This window comes from Euleptes europaea, chromosome 11 (assembly GCF_029931775.1).
Source record: "Euleptes europaea isolate rEulEur1 chromosome 11, rEulEur1.hap1, whole genome shotgun sequence".
Lineage (NCBI taxonomy): Eukaryota > Metazoa > Chordata > Lepidosauria > Squamata > Sphaerodactylidae > Euleptes > Euleptes europaea.
The window spans coordinates 39,985,050-39,999,967 of record NC_079322.1 but is presented as its reverse complement, the minus strand read 5'-3'; the positions used below and the strand labels follow the sequence as shown (position 1 = coordinate 39,999,967).

At 41.5% G+C, this 14,918-nt stretch overlaps 1 protein-coding gene across 1 annotated transcript in view; it reads right to left on the bottom strand.

Annotated features, from left to right (window-relative positions):
• Positions 1-2,580: 2,580 nt before the first annotated feature.
• Positions 2,581-14,918, bottom strand: part of CPVL (carboxypeptidase vitellogenic like) — a 49,424-nt gene continuing 37,086 nt past the window's right edge. The window contains exons 11-12 of the mRNA XM_056857430.1: positions 11,745-11,927; positions 2,581-2,752 (exon numbers count right to left, since the gene is read on the bottom strand). Of these exons, the coding sequence (XP_056713408.1) occupies positions 2,651-2,752; positions 11,745-11,927 (285 nt within the window). The 3' untranslated portion in view covers positions 2,581-2,650. The remainder of the gene's footprint in view (positions 2,753-11,744; positions 11,928-14,918) is intronic.

The following is a 14,918-nucleotide window of genomic DNA, read 5'->3' as shown; positions in this document are numbered from 1 at the left end:
GGTAACTTTGAAATCCTCATGTCCTATGAGTGACACTCAGTATTTCCAAACAAAAGATAACTGAATACACAATATTTTGTCCTGGTTCTATAAAAACCAGATAGATTGAATGTGTAGCTGACTAGCACTACAAATAAATTTTAACAAGGTCGGACAGAGCAGAACAGTAAGAATTCTCATAGAAACAAAAATATTTCTAAATTCACAGCAAGGAATGTTTTCCCTTTTCGATTTGCAATGTAGTGAGCCAAAATATTAAATGTTTCTAATTGTAGCACAACATAAGGTCCCGTAAAACAGAGTGCCAGCTTAGATACATGTATACGGTTCAAATGAAAATGGTGTTCACACTGTATTATTGCCAAACTTTTCAAGTATTTATATCTCATGTTATGGTTTTTATGGAACACTCTTCCAAGTTCCCTAGGGTGGATGTATTTGAGAAAGTCTCTCCAGGTTGTTCAGAGTTGCTACTCTCACAGCAGGACTTGTGTAAACAGGCACAACCTAGTGATAAACTGGAATACAGATATTCATGTTGTTTGTGGGTCAAAACACTACAGGACAAATTAAACATGTATGGAGTTCCAGATGTGCTATGTGGCCATTAAAAACAGTCTTGAGGGGGAGGGGGACCGCTATGGATTGAGGCCGAAGTGATAGGAAAAACTGGTTAATTTCCTCCTTCCCCACTGTTCCCGTAATTAAAAATGCTTCTCCCGGGCTGTTTTAAGTGAAAGAGAGAGAGGCAGAGAGAGAAAGGTATCCAACTATATATTGTTTAAAATATTGTCTAAGGCTTTCACGGTCAGAGTTCATCGGTTCTTGTAGGTTATCTGGGCTGTGTGACCGTGGTCTTGGTATTTTCTTTCCTGACGTTTCGCCAGCAGCTGTGGCAGCCATCTTCAGAGGAGTAACACTGAAGGACAGTGTCTATATATTGTTTGTTTATTTGTTATGGCCAATGGCCAGCATATATCTACTGTATACATTTAATTCTGAAGTGCGTCCCCTGCCTGGATGCTTAAATGCACAAATAGGGGGCACACTCACCCCCAACAGGTTTTTCTGCAGACTCAGGGGACCCCTGGTCTGCAGAAAAATCTGAAATTAAAAAAAACCCCGGGGTGTGTGTGTGTTAAATCCCAATTTTTAAAAGAGCGTTGTCTGCACAGACAATGGTCTTAAGCCGCCACCGATGTAGACAGCTGGGCCCGGCCATGTCGGTGGCAGACACCAGGAGCCGCTCCTAGGCTGCGCTGCTGCAGCGGCAGGTGCCTGGGGCCACTCCAGGCTTTTAGGTAAGTGGTTGAGGAGGAGGAGGCCTGGCTGTGCTCACCCAGCACCGGGTGAGCCAGCAAGAGAGCAGGGCTGGGAGTGGGAGGAGGAAGCCTAGATACGCTCACCCGGTACAGGGCTGGGGGGCGGGGGAGGAGGAGGCCTGGAGCCACAAAGGGGGAGATATGGGATCTATTTTTCAAGCATGGCAGTGGAGCCTGCATTTCCAACTAGGAAAATGGTAAGAGCATGGGAGGGGGGAAGGTTACCCGCCGCCATTCAGCACTCAGCCCTAATTCAAATACTCCCCTTTTAAAACATCTGAAAACCTGAATGTTGGCATCACATAAAGCTTTGCCATAGATAAAACAAAGATACCAGCTCTTGAAACCCAGTCAAGTTTTCATTGGGAAGGATGGCCACATGTGGGATCCTGAAATATTTATTTACAAAACCAAAACGCTACTTCACATTTTATGGCTCCTTTCATAGTCTGTGCTGTTTTGGCTCCCAGTTGGTAACGGGTTTTGTTTTCACACAGAGGCACTTGTGTCCTGTTACAAAGCGGGGCTAAATCTGGTTTTTTGAAAACTTTTATTGCATTTTCAAGCGTTCTGTGCCACAGTTTGCTTCATATGACAATTCCCAGTCTCTTTGATATGTAAAAAAAAAAATCCTGATAAAGAAGAAGAAAAAAAGTTGGTTTTTATATGCCAACTTTCTCTACCACTTAAGGGAGAATCAAACCGGCTTACAATCACCTTCCCTTCCTCACAACAGACACCCTGTGAGGTAGGTGGGACTGAGAGAGTGTGACTAGCCCAAGGCCACCCAGCAGGCTTCACACACAAGAGTGGAGAAACAAATCCAGTCCACCAGATTAGCCGCTCATGTGGAGGAGCGGGGAATCAAACCCAGTTCTCCACATCAGAGTCCACTGCTCCAAACCACCGCTCTTAACCACTACACCAAAGAGCAAAACACCAACCAAAATGAACAGAGTAACTGTATGCAGACATATACAAATTTTCCAAAGATGCTTGTATAAGTTTGGTCTTGAACTCCGATTCTGCACATGTTGGACAATTACATTTTAGTTATTCCAGTAGCCTAGACTCTGGAACCATCTTTTTTTGTAGAATTAGCTGAAGCGCTGTCTGACTTAACATCCCACCAAGATGAATTCCCACCCCCGCACTACAGCTTTACCTCCACGGATTTTTCGACAAGAAAACAAATTACACATTAGTATTTTTTTTACTATTTTAATGTTCAGTGCCTTTCCTTAGCCAAAATTTATCTAAATACCAGTTAACTCTCTTGTTCAAAAATTCAGAAGGACCAAAGCATTAAAGCTGTCTTTCAGTATTCATTAAGGTTTCCATCCTTTGTTTGATATGAACCTGTCAATCATGTCCAAAGATCTTTCTGGCTGGTCATAAGGCAGGATGTGTCCTCCACCTCGAACAATGACCTGTAGAATTATAAATTCATTGGAAAAAATAAAGACTAAGCCCAAGAAAAAGAAATGCTGCTACCTATACAGTGTAAACTTCGTAGCTGTATTAATCCTGCAGAATCATACGCGCAGAACAGATAAAAATTATTATTAATGCACCAGATACAAGTACTGCAACCAAGCTCTTCATAGTGTTCATGAAAATCAAATAGATTGCACAGTGAAATGAAACAGATGAGTAATAAATGAAGAAGGTTCCACATGTATGCACACACAGCCTTCCATGTACAACCCATGCTCCTTGCTCCCCATTTCCCATGTCCACAACTAATAGTGTCAAAGCCCAAGTCCCTCTTTATCTTTTCAAGTTGGCTACATTTGCACAAGTGCAAACTATACAGTACATGTGCCACTTGTAGTATAATGGATGCATATGCAAAAAAGAGAAAGGTTTGGGCTACCACATAAGGGATTTTTCAGTGTCATGCACGCCCTCATAATTGTTGCCCAAGTATGGATATGTACTCTGGACCCCAAAAAATGAAACCAGAATTGGCCTATAGGCTGATGGGCCTGCAGTTGTTTTTGGAAGACAAAGGAAGTGGCAGTTAACTAGGTAAACTGTCGTAATAAGGGTGAAATAAGACAACATTTTCCCTGTAAGGAGAATGTTTTTCTTGTATTCACATGCTCTGACCCCATAAGATGCTTTCAATGTACACCTAAAAATGTGAATCAGCTTTCAAGTAATTTGAAACTGGTTTTACACATCCAAATCCATCATCAAACCACTGCCTCTTAGTAGCTCTTGACAGCTCAGGTATGGATTTTGTCTGGATCGATATAAGCCTATGGTATAACGTGGTGGAGCAAGGTTAATGAGACTGGTTCAAATCCCAGGTTATCATTCCACCTCAGCATCAAGAATGACCATCACATGCCTCAAAAGAGTGGCAAGTGTCTTCTCCAGTCCTTAGAGATAAGTCAGGTAAGATATTTGGTTGACATTTCAAAGAGAAGGATGACTGAGCATCCTGGCCAAGACAAACAGCAGAATGAGGTGGAAGAATCCTGAGACGGCCGTGTTGACTGCAGGTTGGGAGTACCATTTTTTAATGCTCCTTTAAGTAAAACTCTTTGTAAACAAATAATGACAGCTGCTTGGTGTGCTAATTATTTATTTGTAGGGAAAGTTTTGTCTGCTTTTTTTAAGTAGGTAAAATATTCAACAATGTTTCCTGCATCTGCAGTCTACAACCTCAGGACTTTGCCACTTCTTTACTACCTCTCCCTGTTACATGTGTATCAAGCCAAATTAAAAAAAAGAAAAAAGTGAGCTTTGGTAATGCAGTAGATTTTTTCTCAAGTCTTGTTAATTCATGCTACTTTTTAAATTCTTCATTCTTAGATTCTGTCCTTCTGGAATTCATCTGAATTCATCAGATACTCATCCCTATATGCTAAAAGTAAACAACAACGGGACAATGTCTTCATGTTACTCCAGAGAGGATCTTTGCCAGTGCCAACAAATCAAAGTCTGGAGCCTTGAAGGAGAAAAAGAGCCAGACTTCCGCGTTGGCAGTTCTGTCTCAGTGATTTCTGTGGAAGCACGGAGATAGCTGAAGGACACTGATATTTGTATTGTATGATACAGCCTTTAGGTTTAAAATGAGTTTGGCAGCAAAAATCTCTATTAAATCTGAACAGAGTCTGTTGTTTTTTAAAAAAAGGTCACAGTGCCATTTCCTCACTAGCATTACCACAGAAAGGGTTTGTGTGTGTTAAAACTCTTATCATATAACTCTACCAAGGACGCAGCCATTTGATGCTTGATTTGCACCACAGATCCTACTTCAGTATGAGCACTGAAACCAGAATAGCCACCCTTACCAAGATGACAAGCAACATTCATAAGCTGTGGTCTGGATACCACCCATAAAGAAAAAAACTTTGTAAATTCAGAGCTTCCAGAGCAGAAATCAGAAGGTCTACTCGCATGAGGACAGCAGTGATCTTCTATGAACACACAACACTTCGTAACACATAATACAAAAATACACAGCAACCATGGGTTTTTGCAGCTTGCCCTTACCACACACCCACAGTTTTGGTTGCATAGATTTCCTCTATGCACATGCACACTGATCTGGGGTGTCTATATAAGATGCTCAGGAGAAGGAACCATCCAAAAGCAAATTAGCGGAAGAGGAGGGAGACTTCTCCATCAATACCTACTGGATTGGGGAAGTCGTGAGAGGTGAGCTGCACCTGGATTGCTGCTGCACCAAGAAAATGTATGTGAAAATTACCTTCAGCATACATCCTTACATATGTAGCCTCCCCAACTGCCAACACACACACACACATTTCATTTTCTCTCTTAGGGTTAACAAGCGAACAATTAGCTTGTGTGTCAGATTCAGAAAAATACTGAAGCCACAGCACAGCATCTTGGCTTCGGCCAGAAAAGCACATCCTTTCAAGGGGTGAGAAAGAGTTCAGTTTTCATGCACAATCCACTGCTGGTCTTTCCCCTTGCAGGAACCAGATGTAGTAATTTATTTGGGATGCACACTCTACCCTGATGTTAACTGGCTTTAAACCGCAGCCACCGCACTCATTTTACTTTGGCTTTGGGATCAGTTTGAAACACAAATGCTGGCTATACATCCTTCCAGACGGTGCTACTCACTCTTATCCAATCATTGCCCTGACTAGACGCTGCTAAATGTTCCACAGAGGTTGTTCCAGGCTTGAACATTAATTAGAAAAACTGGGGGAGGGATCACAAAAAGGGCTGTTTCAGTCAAAGCAGTAAACAGCTGCATTTCTCCTACTTTTCTATCCAGCTTCAAAGGCACGCACACACAGTATTTGGGGGGAAATTAGCCAGTAGAGTTCACAGGGCTCGGTTCCAAATGGCATCCATGCACGACAGAAAAGGAGCAGTAGAATGCAAAGCCTTTGCTTATATTTACCGTGACCCAAATTTCCTCTTTGACCTCCACATTTGAAAGTAAAGGAGGGCAGCGGCTGTAGGATATCACAGTGCTGCCTGATTGCTGATCTTCAAAAGGCCTAAAAGAAGGCTAAATCCCAGTATGTTAAAAATATGCATCTGCTGGTCAGATGCTATAACCGTATCATGAATGTAAAATGGCTTTGTTAATGTACACAAGTGGTTTGTACATCACAGTCAGTTCAAGGAAGAAAAAGAAGAATGACTTCATTTTAAACACACACACACACCTATCAAGTTTGCACCTGGCCTGAAAGTTCCTGAAGCCTAACCATTTCATGGACTGGCTGCAACGTTATGGCATCTTCCCAAACATTCTACATGCTCAGGGTTAAAATGTCACCACAGGATACAGACAATCCAGGCAGCAACCAATTTCCTGTTGGGCAGAGGGTGGAAGCACTGTGAATCATTTGCTACTTTGAAAAAGGACAACAGAGGACAAGGAAAAGTTTGGAAGCTGTAGAACTTAAAGCCAGAGTAAAAGAGAGCAATATTAGAGGGCTGCACTATAACTCTGGTTCAAATCCCTACTCGGCTATGAAGGGTGCTAGGTGAATTGTAGACCTGTTTCTTCCTCTTAGCCCAACTCCCAGTTCGTAAAGATAAAATGGAGGACAGGGGAACCATAAACACCAACCTGAGGTCCTTGGAGGATTAAAAAAAAATGTGAAAGAAAGAGGGGATACATTTCTCATTTTAAACAAACCAGCCAAATCTTTTGCTGCAGATCTAAAGTCAGCAGGAATTTCTGGAAGCTATAGTTAGTACAGAATGCTAAGGCCATTGCAGTGGGTTGTAGGAGCCATATAATTCCAGTTTTGTTCCATCTAAGGTAAAAGGTAAAGGTCCTCTGTGCAAGCACCGGGTCATTCTTGACCCATGGGGTGATGTCACATCCCAACATTTTCTAGGCAGACTTTGGTTACGGGGTGGTTTGCCAGCGCCTTCCCCAGTCATCTTCCCTTTACCCCCAGCAAGCTGGGTACTCATTTTCCCGACCTCGGAAGGATGGAGGGCTGAGTCAACCTTGAGCCGGCTACCTGAAACCAACTTCCGTCGGGATCGAACTCAGGTCGTGAGCAGAGCTGTGGACTGCAGTACTGCAGCTTACCACTCTGCTCCTTGTTCCATCTAAACTGGCTACCAATTTGCTTCTGGGCCCGATTCAAGATGCTCGTATTGACCTTTAAAGTCCTACACAGCTTGGGGCCAGCATGCCTGAAGGACTGGCTATTCCCACATGGACATAACCGAGGACACCGGTCATCTTCAGAGGCCCTGCTTTGGCTGCCCCCACCACCTAAGGACAGATGGGAGGCAACCCTAGAAAGGGCCTTCTCAGTTGAGTTCCAAAACTCTGGAACTCCCTCTCCAGGGAAATTCATCTCACTCCCTCTATCATTGTCTTCCACCAGTGGGTGAAGACTTTGTTTCTGGTTCGGTGTTCCCTCACTAATATATATATATATATATATATATATATATATATATATATATATATATATATATATATATATATATATGTTTGCTGCCTTGGGGACCCTGAATTGGGTAGAAAGGAGACATAGAAATCTTTTAAATAAATAACATAAACAAGCCTTCACATTCAGTAGAAGTAAACCTCTTAACACCAGTGCTAGGAGGCAACACTAGTGGAAAGCTTTGGCCTCTAAGCTCTATTTACTGGCTCTCCAGGGTAACTGATTGGCCACTGTGTAAAAAAGAGTGCTGCTCTAATCCAGCGGAAAATCACAGATATTTTCATTTGGATTGTATTTTTTACAACCACTACTGCCGTGTTCTTAATTCAGAATGCAAATCATTTGTACAAGGAGAGAAGAACACTTTTTTGCCATCATGTTAATACCAGTTGTGACATTTTCTAGCCTTGGTAGAGATGAAATGTTTTGCCTATCAAGAGATTTAAAAAAAACCAATTAAAGCCTTTTGAAAATGGAATCTGTTAAAGCGCTACTCATTTGTCTCCATCATCTTTAGACAAGGGGTTCTTTGTGGTCCCTTCTTGCGGATACCTCCATGTGTGCACAACCATTTAAGCCAGAAAGCCGAATGCTGCAGAACAAATGTGACATAAATGAAATGGCAGGAAGAACCAAGCTGTACTTTTAAGATGATTAACAAGTCAGCACACCAGGCCCACGACTGGCTTCACAAGTAGCCGCGTGGCTTGGTGGGAATAATGTGCAGTGTCACATAGCAGAATCAGCTGGATTATGAGTGTGGGATATATTCATTTATTGGCTGGAATGTTCCAGGGGACCAGTAAACTCTACTGTCACCTTTGAACATATCACTTGCTACACTTCACTGTTTATGTACAACATGGGGCTTCCACTGACTGAGCTTCAAACAGGCTTTATTATAAATGTATATTGGCTATTGATGGTCATTCATGTATACATTCTCATCTTGCCAGTCAAAAGCTTAGGAAGGTTGGAACTCACTGGATAGATAATGAGCAAGAATACTATATGAGATGGGCAAACTCTAAGAAAGCAGAAACAGAAAATGTTGTAGCAAGCATAATTTTTATGTTATGTGTGTGTATTATTGACTGAGATAATACTGTCTATTGTAGATAATGCTGTCTATTCCCTGGCATAAGAACCTAAGAACATAAAAAGTCATGCTGGATCAGACCAAGGCCCAACAAGTCAAGCAGGCTGTTCCCAAAGTGGCCAACCAGGTGCCTCTATGACGCCCACAAACAAGATGACTGCAGCAGCATCCTGCCTGTGTTTCACAGCACCTAATATAACAGGCATGCTCCTCTGATGCTAGAGAGAATAGATATGCATCATCACTAGCATTCATTTTGACTAGTAGCCATGGATAGCCTTATCCTCCATGGAAATATCCACTCCCCTCTTAAAGCCTTCCAAGTTGGAAGCCATCACCACATCCTGGGGCAGGGAGTTCCACAATTCAACTATGCAGAAAATGATGGCCAGAAGAATGGAATTTCTATTGCCAGTTAAGGCTGCCCATTATGCCCTTACCCTTCACAAAACTTTTTGTAGCTTTGTAACTGACAAGAAAGGTAGAGTTTCTTTAAGGAGAAGTTTGTTGTGAACGTGTGGGTGGGTTGTTTTGGTTTTTTTCTGGTTTTTTCCTCAAGCATCAATTTCCAACTCTTGAAAACCCCTTTATTTGTATGTGGTGGGGAACACCTATTACTCACAGGTACATCAAGATCACAGATCTAGTCTTCGGTAGAGATGAATATCATTGGAAGAAAAGCAAAGAAGTATACATTAACACTGCCACCCTAAGCAGAGTTACACCTTTCTAAGCCCATTAACTCCAAAAGGCTTAGAATGACATATCTCTACTTAGAAGGGCACTTCAGCCCAGCATACTCTGTGTCTCCCTAGGCACCCAGCTTCAGGAACTTTCTACATATGCAAAACACAACCTCTACCACTTATGGATCCCATCTCTTCTGTAATTAACTGGCACTAGGTATTTTGACAACTGAACAACCATTGAAAAAGAGCAAAGAATACCAGGGTTGCTGTGCAGAGGAAGGCACTGCCAAACCACCTCTGTTGGTCTCTTGCCTTGAAAATCCAAAAAAAGGGGTCGCCATAAGTTGGCTGCGACTTGACGGCACTTTACACACATACACAATCCTTATATTCAATGCCATTACAATATGTTAAGAACACATTTCTGTATGTAGTTCACAAACTCAAGACAAAGCCATATGAAATACCAAAACTTCACAAATGCACAGAAGGTTCTAGAAAAGTACAGACATACTATGTGGTATTAGGAACTTAGCTCATCTTCAAAGTATGAAGCTAGTCACTGTACTTTAAGTCTGACAAAGACATCAACAAAGCCAAGATTTTTCTTGTTGGGAACTAACTGCCCTTGGCAGTTATTATCCCAAATCTATTTAGCAGTTCCTTCCTTTGATTAGAAATACATTTATTCATATTGACTTACTGAAATTCAGCAATCTTCCCAAAATCCTTAGAAGGACCCAATTTCAGAAAAGCACTTAGCCACATGACTGGAATTGAAATCTAAGCTTGTTGCTGACTATAAGCCAAGCATTCTCAAATCATTGTGACAAACCCAACAGAATTTGTTTCTGAACTGCACACTAATAGAACAATTTTAGCCTAGCAAAACAACAGCATGGTAGATAGCTATTACCTAGACTATCTATAAACTTAGAAGTTTACTGACTACAAAAGACAATCCTTTTATTTATATTGCCTGAGCAATTTGTTTCCGCCTAAAGTGGCGACAGGTTAATATAGTCCCATTCACTTTTCACCAAACACTTGCAGAGAATCAGGAGCTTTATTAGTGAAACCAAAACTGTGTTGACTTATATTATCAGGAATCAGCCAATTTCAGACAGTACTTTAAATAAGGATCTTCTAATAAATAATTTTGGGTCGTCAATAAGATTTATAAAAGCAGCTAGATAAGGGGCATCTTATTTACTGAGCTTGTACAAAAAATATTATCTCCCAAGTATGGGCACCCCCTAAATCATTTTAACAGCTTTAAAACAGCAACCTAACAAAACATGACCTTGTCCCTATCCTAAGAGATGCTGCACCAGCAAATGGGTATTGTTGATGAATGATAATGGGTATGTTATTTCTGGGTGTGTGTATGCTATGTGTTTTAAAAAAACACCAGACTGAGTTCCAGAAGCTGTTATGGGAATTGCAGGAGCAGAGAATGCATGCAAGAGCCCACAATGAAGCTCATTATGATGCACATGAACACACTGAATCACTTGTGATAAGCCAGTGCAGCGCAATACAAGACACTCAGTTATGTATTTGCAGCTGTTGCGCAGGAAAAAAAACCCAATGCCTTTTTTTTTTTGCTAGCAGGCATCAAGCATGAATGCCATCTTTGTCAACAGTGATCAAAGACCACAAGACTGATCAGTTACTCAGTGCTTTCCATAGAAATCAATTAAACTCCCCCCCAAGGATAACCATTTCTTCCTGCAAACTAGACTCCGTACTGAACTAAGAAACATTTGAAATTAGCTCTAACACATCACGGACTGTTCTAGGCTGCAAGGTGATGGAAAAATGATCATATCACTAGCACTCCGGTGGTATTCAACCACAGTGGTAAGGGAACAATGACAACTGAAGGCACAGCAAAACTAGAGGTTCCTACACTCCATCCCAAGTTCTGGAGGGCACAACCTACAAAACACGGGAAGGTAGATTCAGATGTAAGCGCTAACAAATCCAATCAGCTGTATTCCTAAGTAAGGTTGTGTAAGAGAATAACCCTGGTTTAGAGATGGCACATCTTAAAAATAGTTGTCAAGTGAGATGTTTTTACTGCTTTTTTGCTGACAGCAAGAAAACCATATTTTAGGGTGGACATTCATTATCACATCTCACATTTCTTTAAACCTTTTAATATAAGCCAAGGGAGAATCCTCCACCCCAGACAGGATCAGGATGACAACATTTGAGGAGGGGGGATTTCTTTCTCCCAATGCTATTTTTGCAGTGAAAATTCCTTTATTGAGTCAATCCATCTCTTTCCTTACTGCCTCCAACTTTTCCTAGCATTATTGCCTTTTCCAGTGACTCTTATCTTCTCATGCTCTGATATGATAGCCTCAGTTTAGTCATTTTAGCTTCTAGGGAGAATTCAGGCTTGATTTGATCTAGGATCCACTTATTTGTCTTTTTGGCGGTCCACGGTCTCCGTAAAACTCTTCTCCATCACTAATGGTACCTGTACATATTCCCTATGAAGCAAATAGCAGCTCTGGAGATTTAAACTGGGAAACGGCAAAGTGTGTTGTGGGTGTGAGTGTTAAACATACACACAACCCTTCTCCAGTACCACAGTTTCTAGGTGTGCTTCATTCATTTTACTGGTCTGCAGCCACCATGTGGAACTGAGCTTGAATTCTGCTCATCTAAAATGCAGTTTTCGTATCATAGGGAAATCTTCTCTTACCTGACAGAATTCACCTGCTTGGCGTACATAGCCAGCTACATCGGGATCTGCAGGATGTACTTTCCACACGGTCCTCTCAGCATTTTTGTACTCCTCCACTTTGGCCCATGGCACCGTAGGCAAAAAACGCTCTGTCAGTGGGGCTGCTACAATGATGTCAAGTTGTCCATTGTATAACATAACCTGAAAAACAGACTCAAGTCAACAACTTACAAGACAATGGCAACGTTTGGATAAACACAGGGTAAGCCAAAAAGGCTTTAGATCAGACCCATCCACCCAAATAATTATTTTATTTATTTTGTTTATATCCCACTTTCCTTCCCAATGGAGACCCAAAGAAGCTTACAACATTCTCCTCCTCCATTTTATCTTCACAACAACCCTGTGAGGTAGTTGGTTCTTGTAGGTTATCCGGGCTGCGTGACCGTGGTCTTGGTATTTTCTTTCCTGACATTTCGCCAGCAGCTGTGGCAGGCATCTTCAGAGGAGTAACACTGAAGGACAGTGTGTCTCAGTGTCAAGCGTGTAGGAAGAGTAATATATAGTCAGAAAGGGGTAGGGTTTGAGCTGAATCATTGTCCTGCAAAAAGTATCAAAGGTAATGTGCTAATCATTGTCCTGTAAGTATCAAGATAATGGGCTAATGAGGGTGTGGTATGTTAATATGGAACCATTGTATCCTGAAGTGATCTGTTAATGTGTAAACCCAAAGCTAATCTGCATGGCTATTATGGACTGTAGTCTTTGTTAGTCTGGAGGTTTTTCAGGACAGGAAGCCAAGCCTTATTCATTCTTAAACTCTCTTCTTTTCTGTTAAAGTTGTGCTGATGTTTATGAATTTCAGTGGCTTCTCTGTGTAATCTGACAAAATAGTTGGTAGAATTGTCCAGTCTTTCAGTGTCTTGGAATAAGACCCTGTGTCCTGTTTGTGTCAGTCCATGTTCAGCCACTGCTGATTTCTCAGGTTGGCCAAGTCTGCAGTATCTTTCATGTCTTTCACCTGAGACTTGGCCAACCTGAGAAATCAGCAGTGGCTGAACATGGACTGACACAAACAGTCCTAACCCTAACCCTAACCTACAAGAACCAATGAACTCTGACCGTGAAAGCCTTCGACAATATCCTGTGAGGTAGAATAGGCTGAGAGTGTGTGATTGGCCCAGCAAGCTTCTGTGGCACAGTGAGGATTCAAATCTGGGTCTCCCAGATACTAGTCTGATACTCTAACTTCTATACTACAGTGGCTTTCTGTGATCTATAAAATCATGTCCCTCCAATCAATACAGAGTGAGGAAAATGTCATACGAGAAGCACAGTTTAGACTCTGAACTGGCTTCAAATACCATCTGTTTGATATTGTGACATTATCAAGTCCACAGCAAGAGCCCTTACTGGCTGTGCTCGCATTGCGAGGGAACAGCCCAATTGGAAAGAGAGTGCTGAAGAAAATTCCACAAGGGGAAGTGAACAAGCTCAAAACAGTAAGCTGAGGAGAGGTTGACTTTTAGGAAACGTCTCAAGTTCTACCACTGGTCCCATTTTGGTCAAAAGCATTTGGCATAGCCCTTCAATCAAATTTTTGAATGATATTCCACATAAAGTATTCCATAATAATCACAACCAACTTATGGAGACTCCTCATGGTGTTTTCAAGGCAAGAGATGAGCAGATGTGGTTTGCTATTGTCTTTCTCTGCATAGCAACCCTGGTTTCCTTGGTGGTCTCTCGTCCAAGTACTAACCCTGGCCAACCCTGATGAGCCTGCAAATTCGCACAAGCTCAGACTAGTCTGGGCTGTTCAAGCTTCTCATACACATCCCCCACCCCCAAAAAAACACCATGAGGAGGAAAAGGCTAGCTCAGAACCTTCCCCCCAACATGCAAACTTTGTACGTGTAAGGGGCATGTGGTGTGGGGAAACCTTTCACAAGGAAGTATTACATCCCAGAAACAGATAGTGGAGCTTCAAAACTCACTTATTTAATCTCTATTACTAGATCGTTTTCTGCCCCCCCCCCCATCTAATATTTTTTCTAAGCCTTTGGCTTTCATTGATACACCAAACCAAAAAAATACACTTTTAATTAAGAAACAAAACAAAGCAAAACATGGTAGAAATTGGGTTACTGAAACATATGCAGTAGATGTTCACATTTGATATTTGAGAGTTAAAGCCAAAGATCAGTGCATAGCCAAAATGTGAAGGAGTAAAAAAAATTCTAATCAAAGCTTTTCAGTTTATGACCCTTCCCCCCATTTTGCACTCAATTACTGGAGGACCAAGCTTTGGTTCTGTGAAGTAATAGCTGTCCATGACCACACACACACACAAAAAAAAACCCAGCACTAAAATGATAAAATACAATTAAGGCAATGATTGCTTATTTAAAACACTTCTAATGCTACCTTTTCCACATGCTTAAGGTGGCTTAAAACAACGGAAATCGAAACTGAAAATGCAATGAAAATAATACCATCGATGGAATTTTAATAGCAACTGTAAAAACAATTTCAAGACACCTAGTAGCAAGCTAGCAACTTTAAGTGCAATTCACCAAGCACTGCTGCCAGGGAGTATCTGTTCCTGGTCTAAGCCATACAGGGGAAGAAAGGGCACCACCAAAATGCCCGGCAGCCTGTTCTGGTAGTTCATACCAGAGATGTAAGCTTTGTACTCTAGCTTAGTGAATAGAAAAGGAAGGTTTTGAATAAAGACTCTATTAGTATGCAACGCACATTGCTTAAAAGAGAGGGGAGGGGAAGAAGAGAACGGGGGGGATGTGTTATTGGTGCAGAAACATCTCATATCCCACAAACCTGGTTTAAGTTTCTCTTTAAAGCCCATACCCAAACAGCAGATATGTTTTGTATCAATCAGGATCTAACAGCAGACTGTTAGGGCTCAAGCCAAGATGGAATCCTTTGTATGGCTGCGATACACACATGTTTCCTATGAACTATTAATTCTTTGTTACTAAAAAATCCTAGTGGGGTTAAAAGCCTTTTCTGTAAGACTCACCCAAGCTAGCTCAAATAAAATAATTGCACTGTTTATATGATGGAGCTATGCCTCAAAGACCTTGATTCTCCATGGCCTCTGCAAAATTTTCTGCAGCTGTTACACTCAACAGTATGGGAATAATTACAATTACTAGCGTAAGCACAGACACA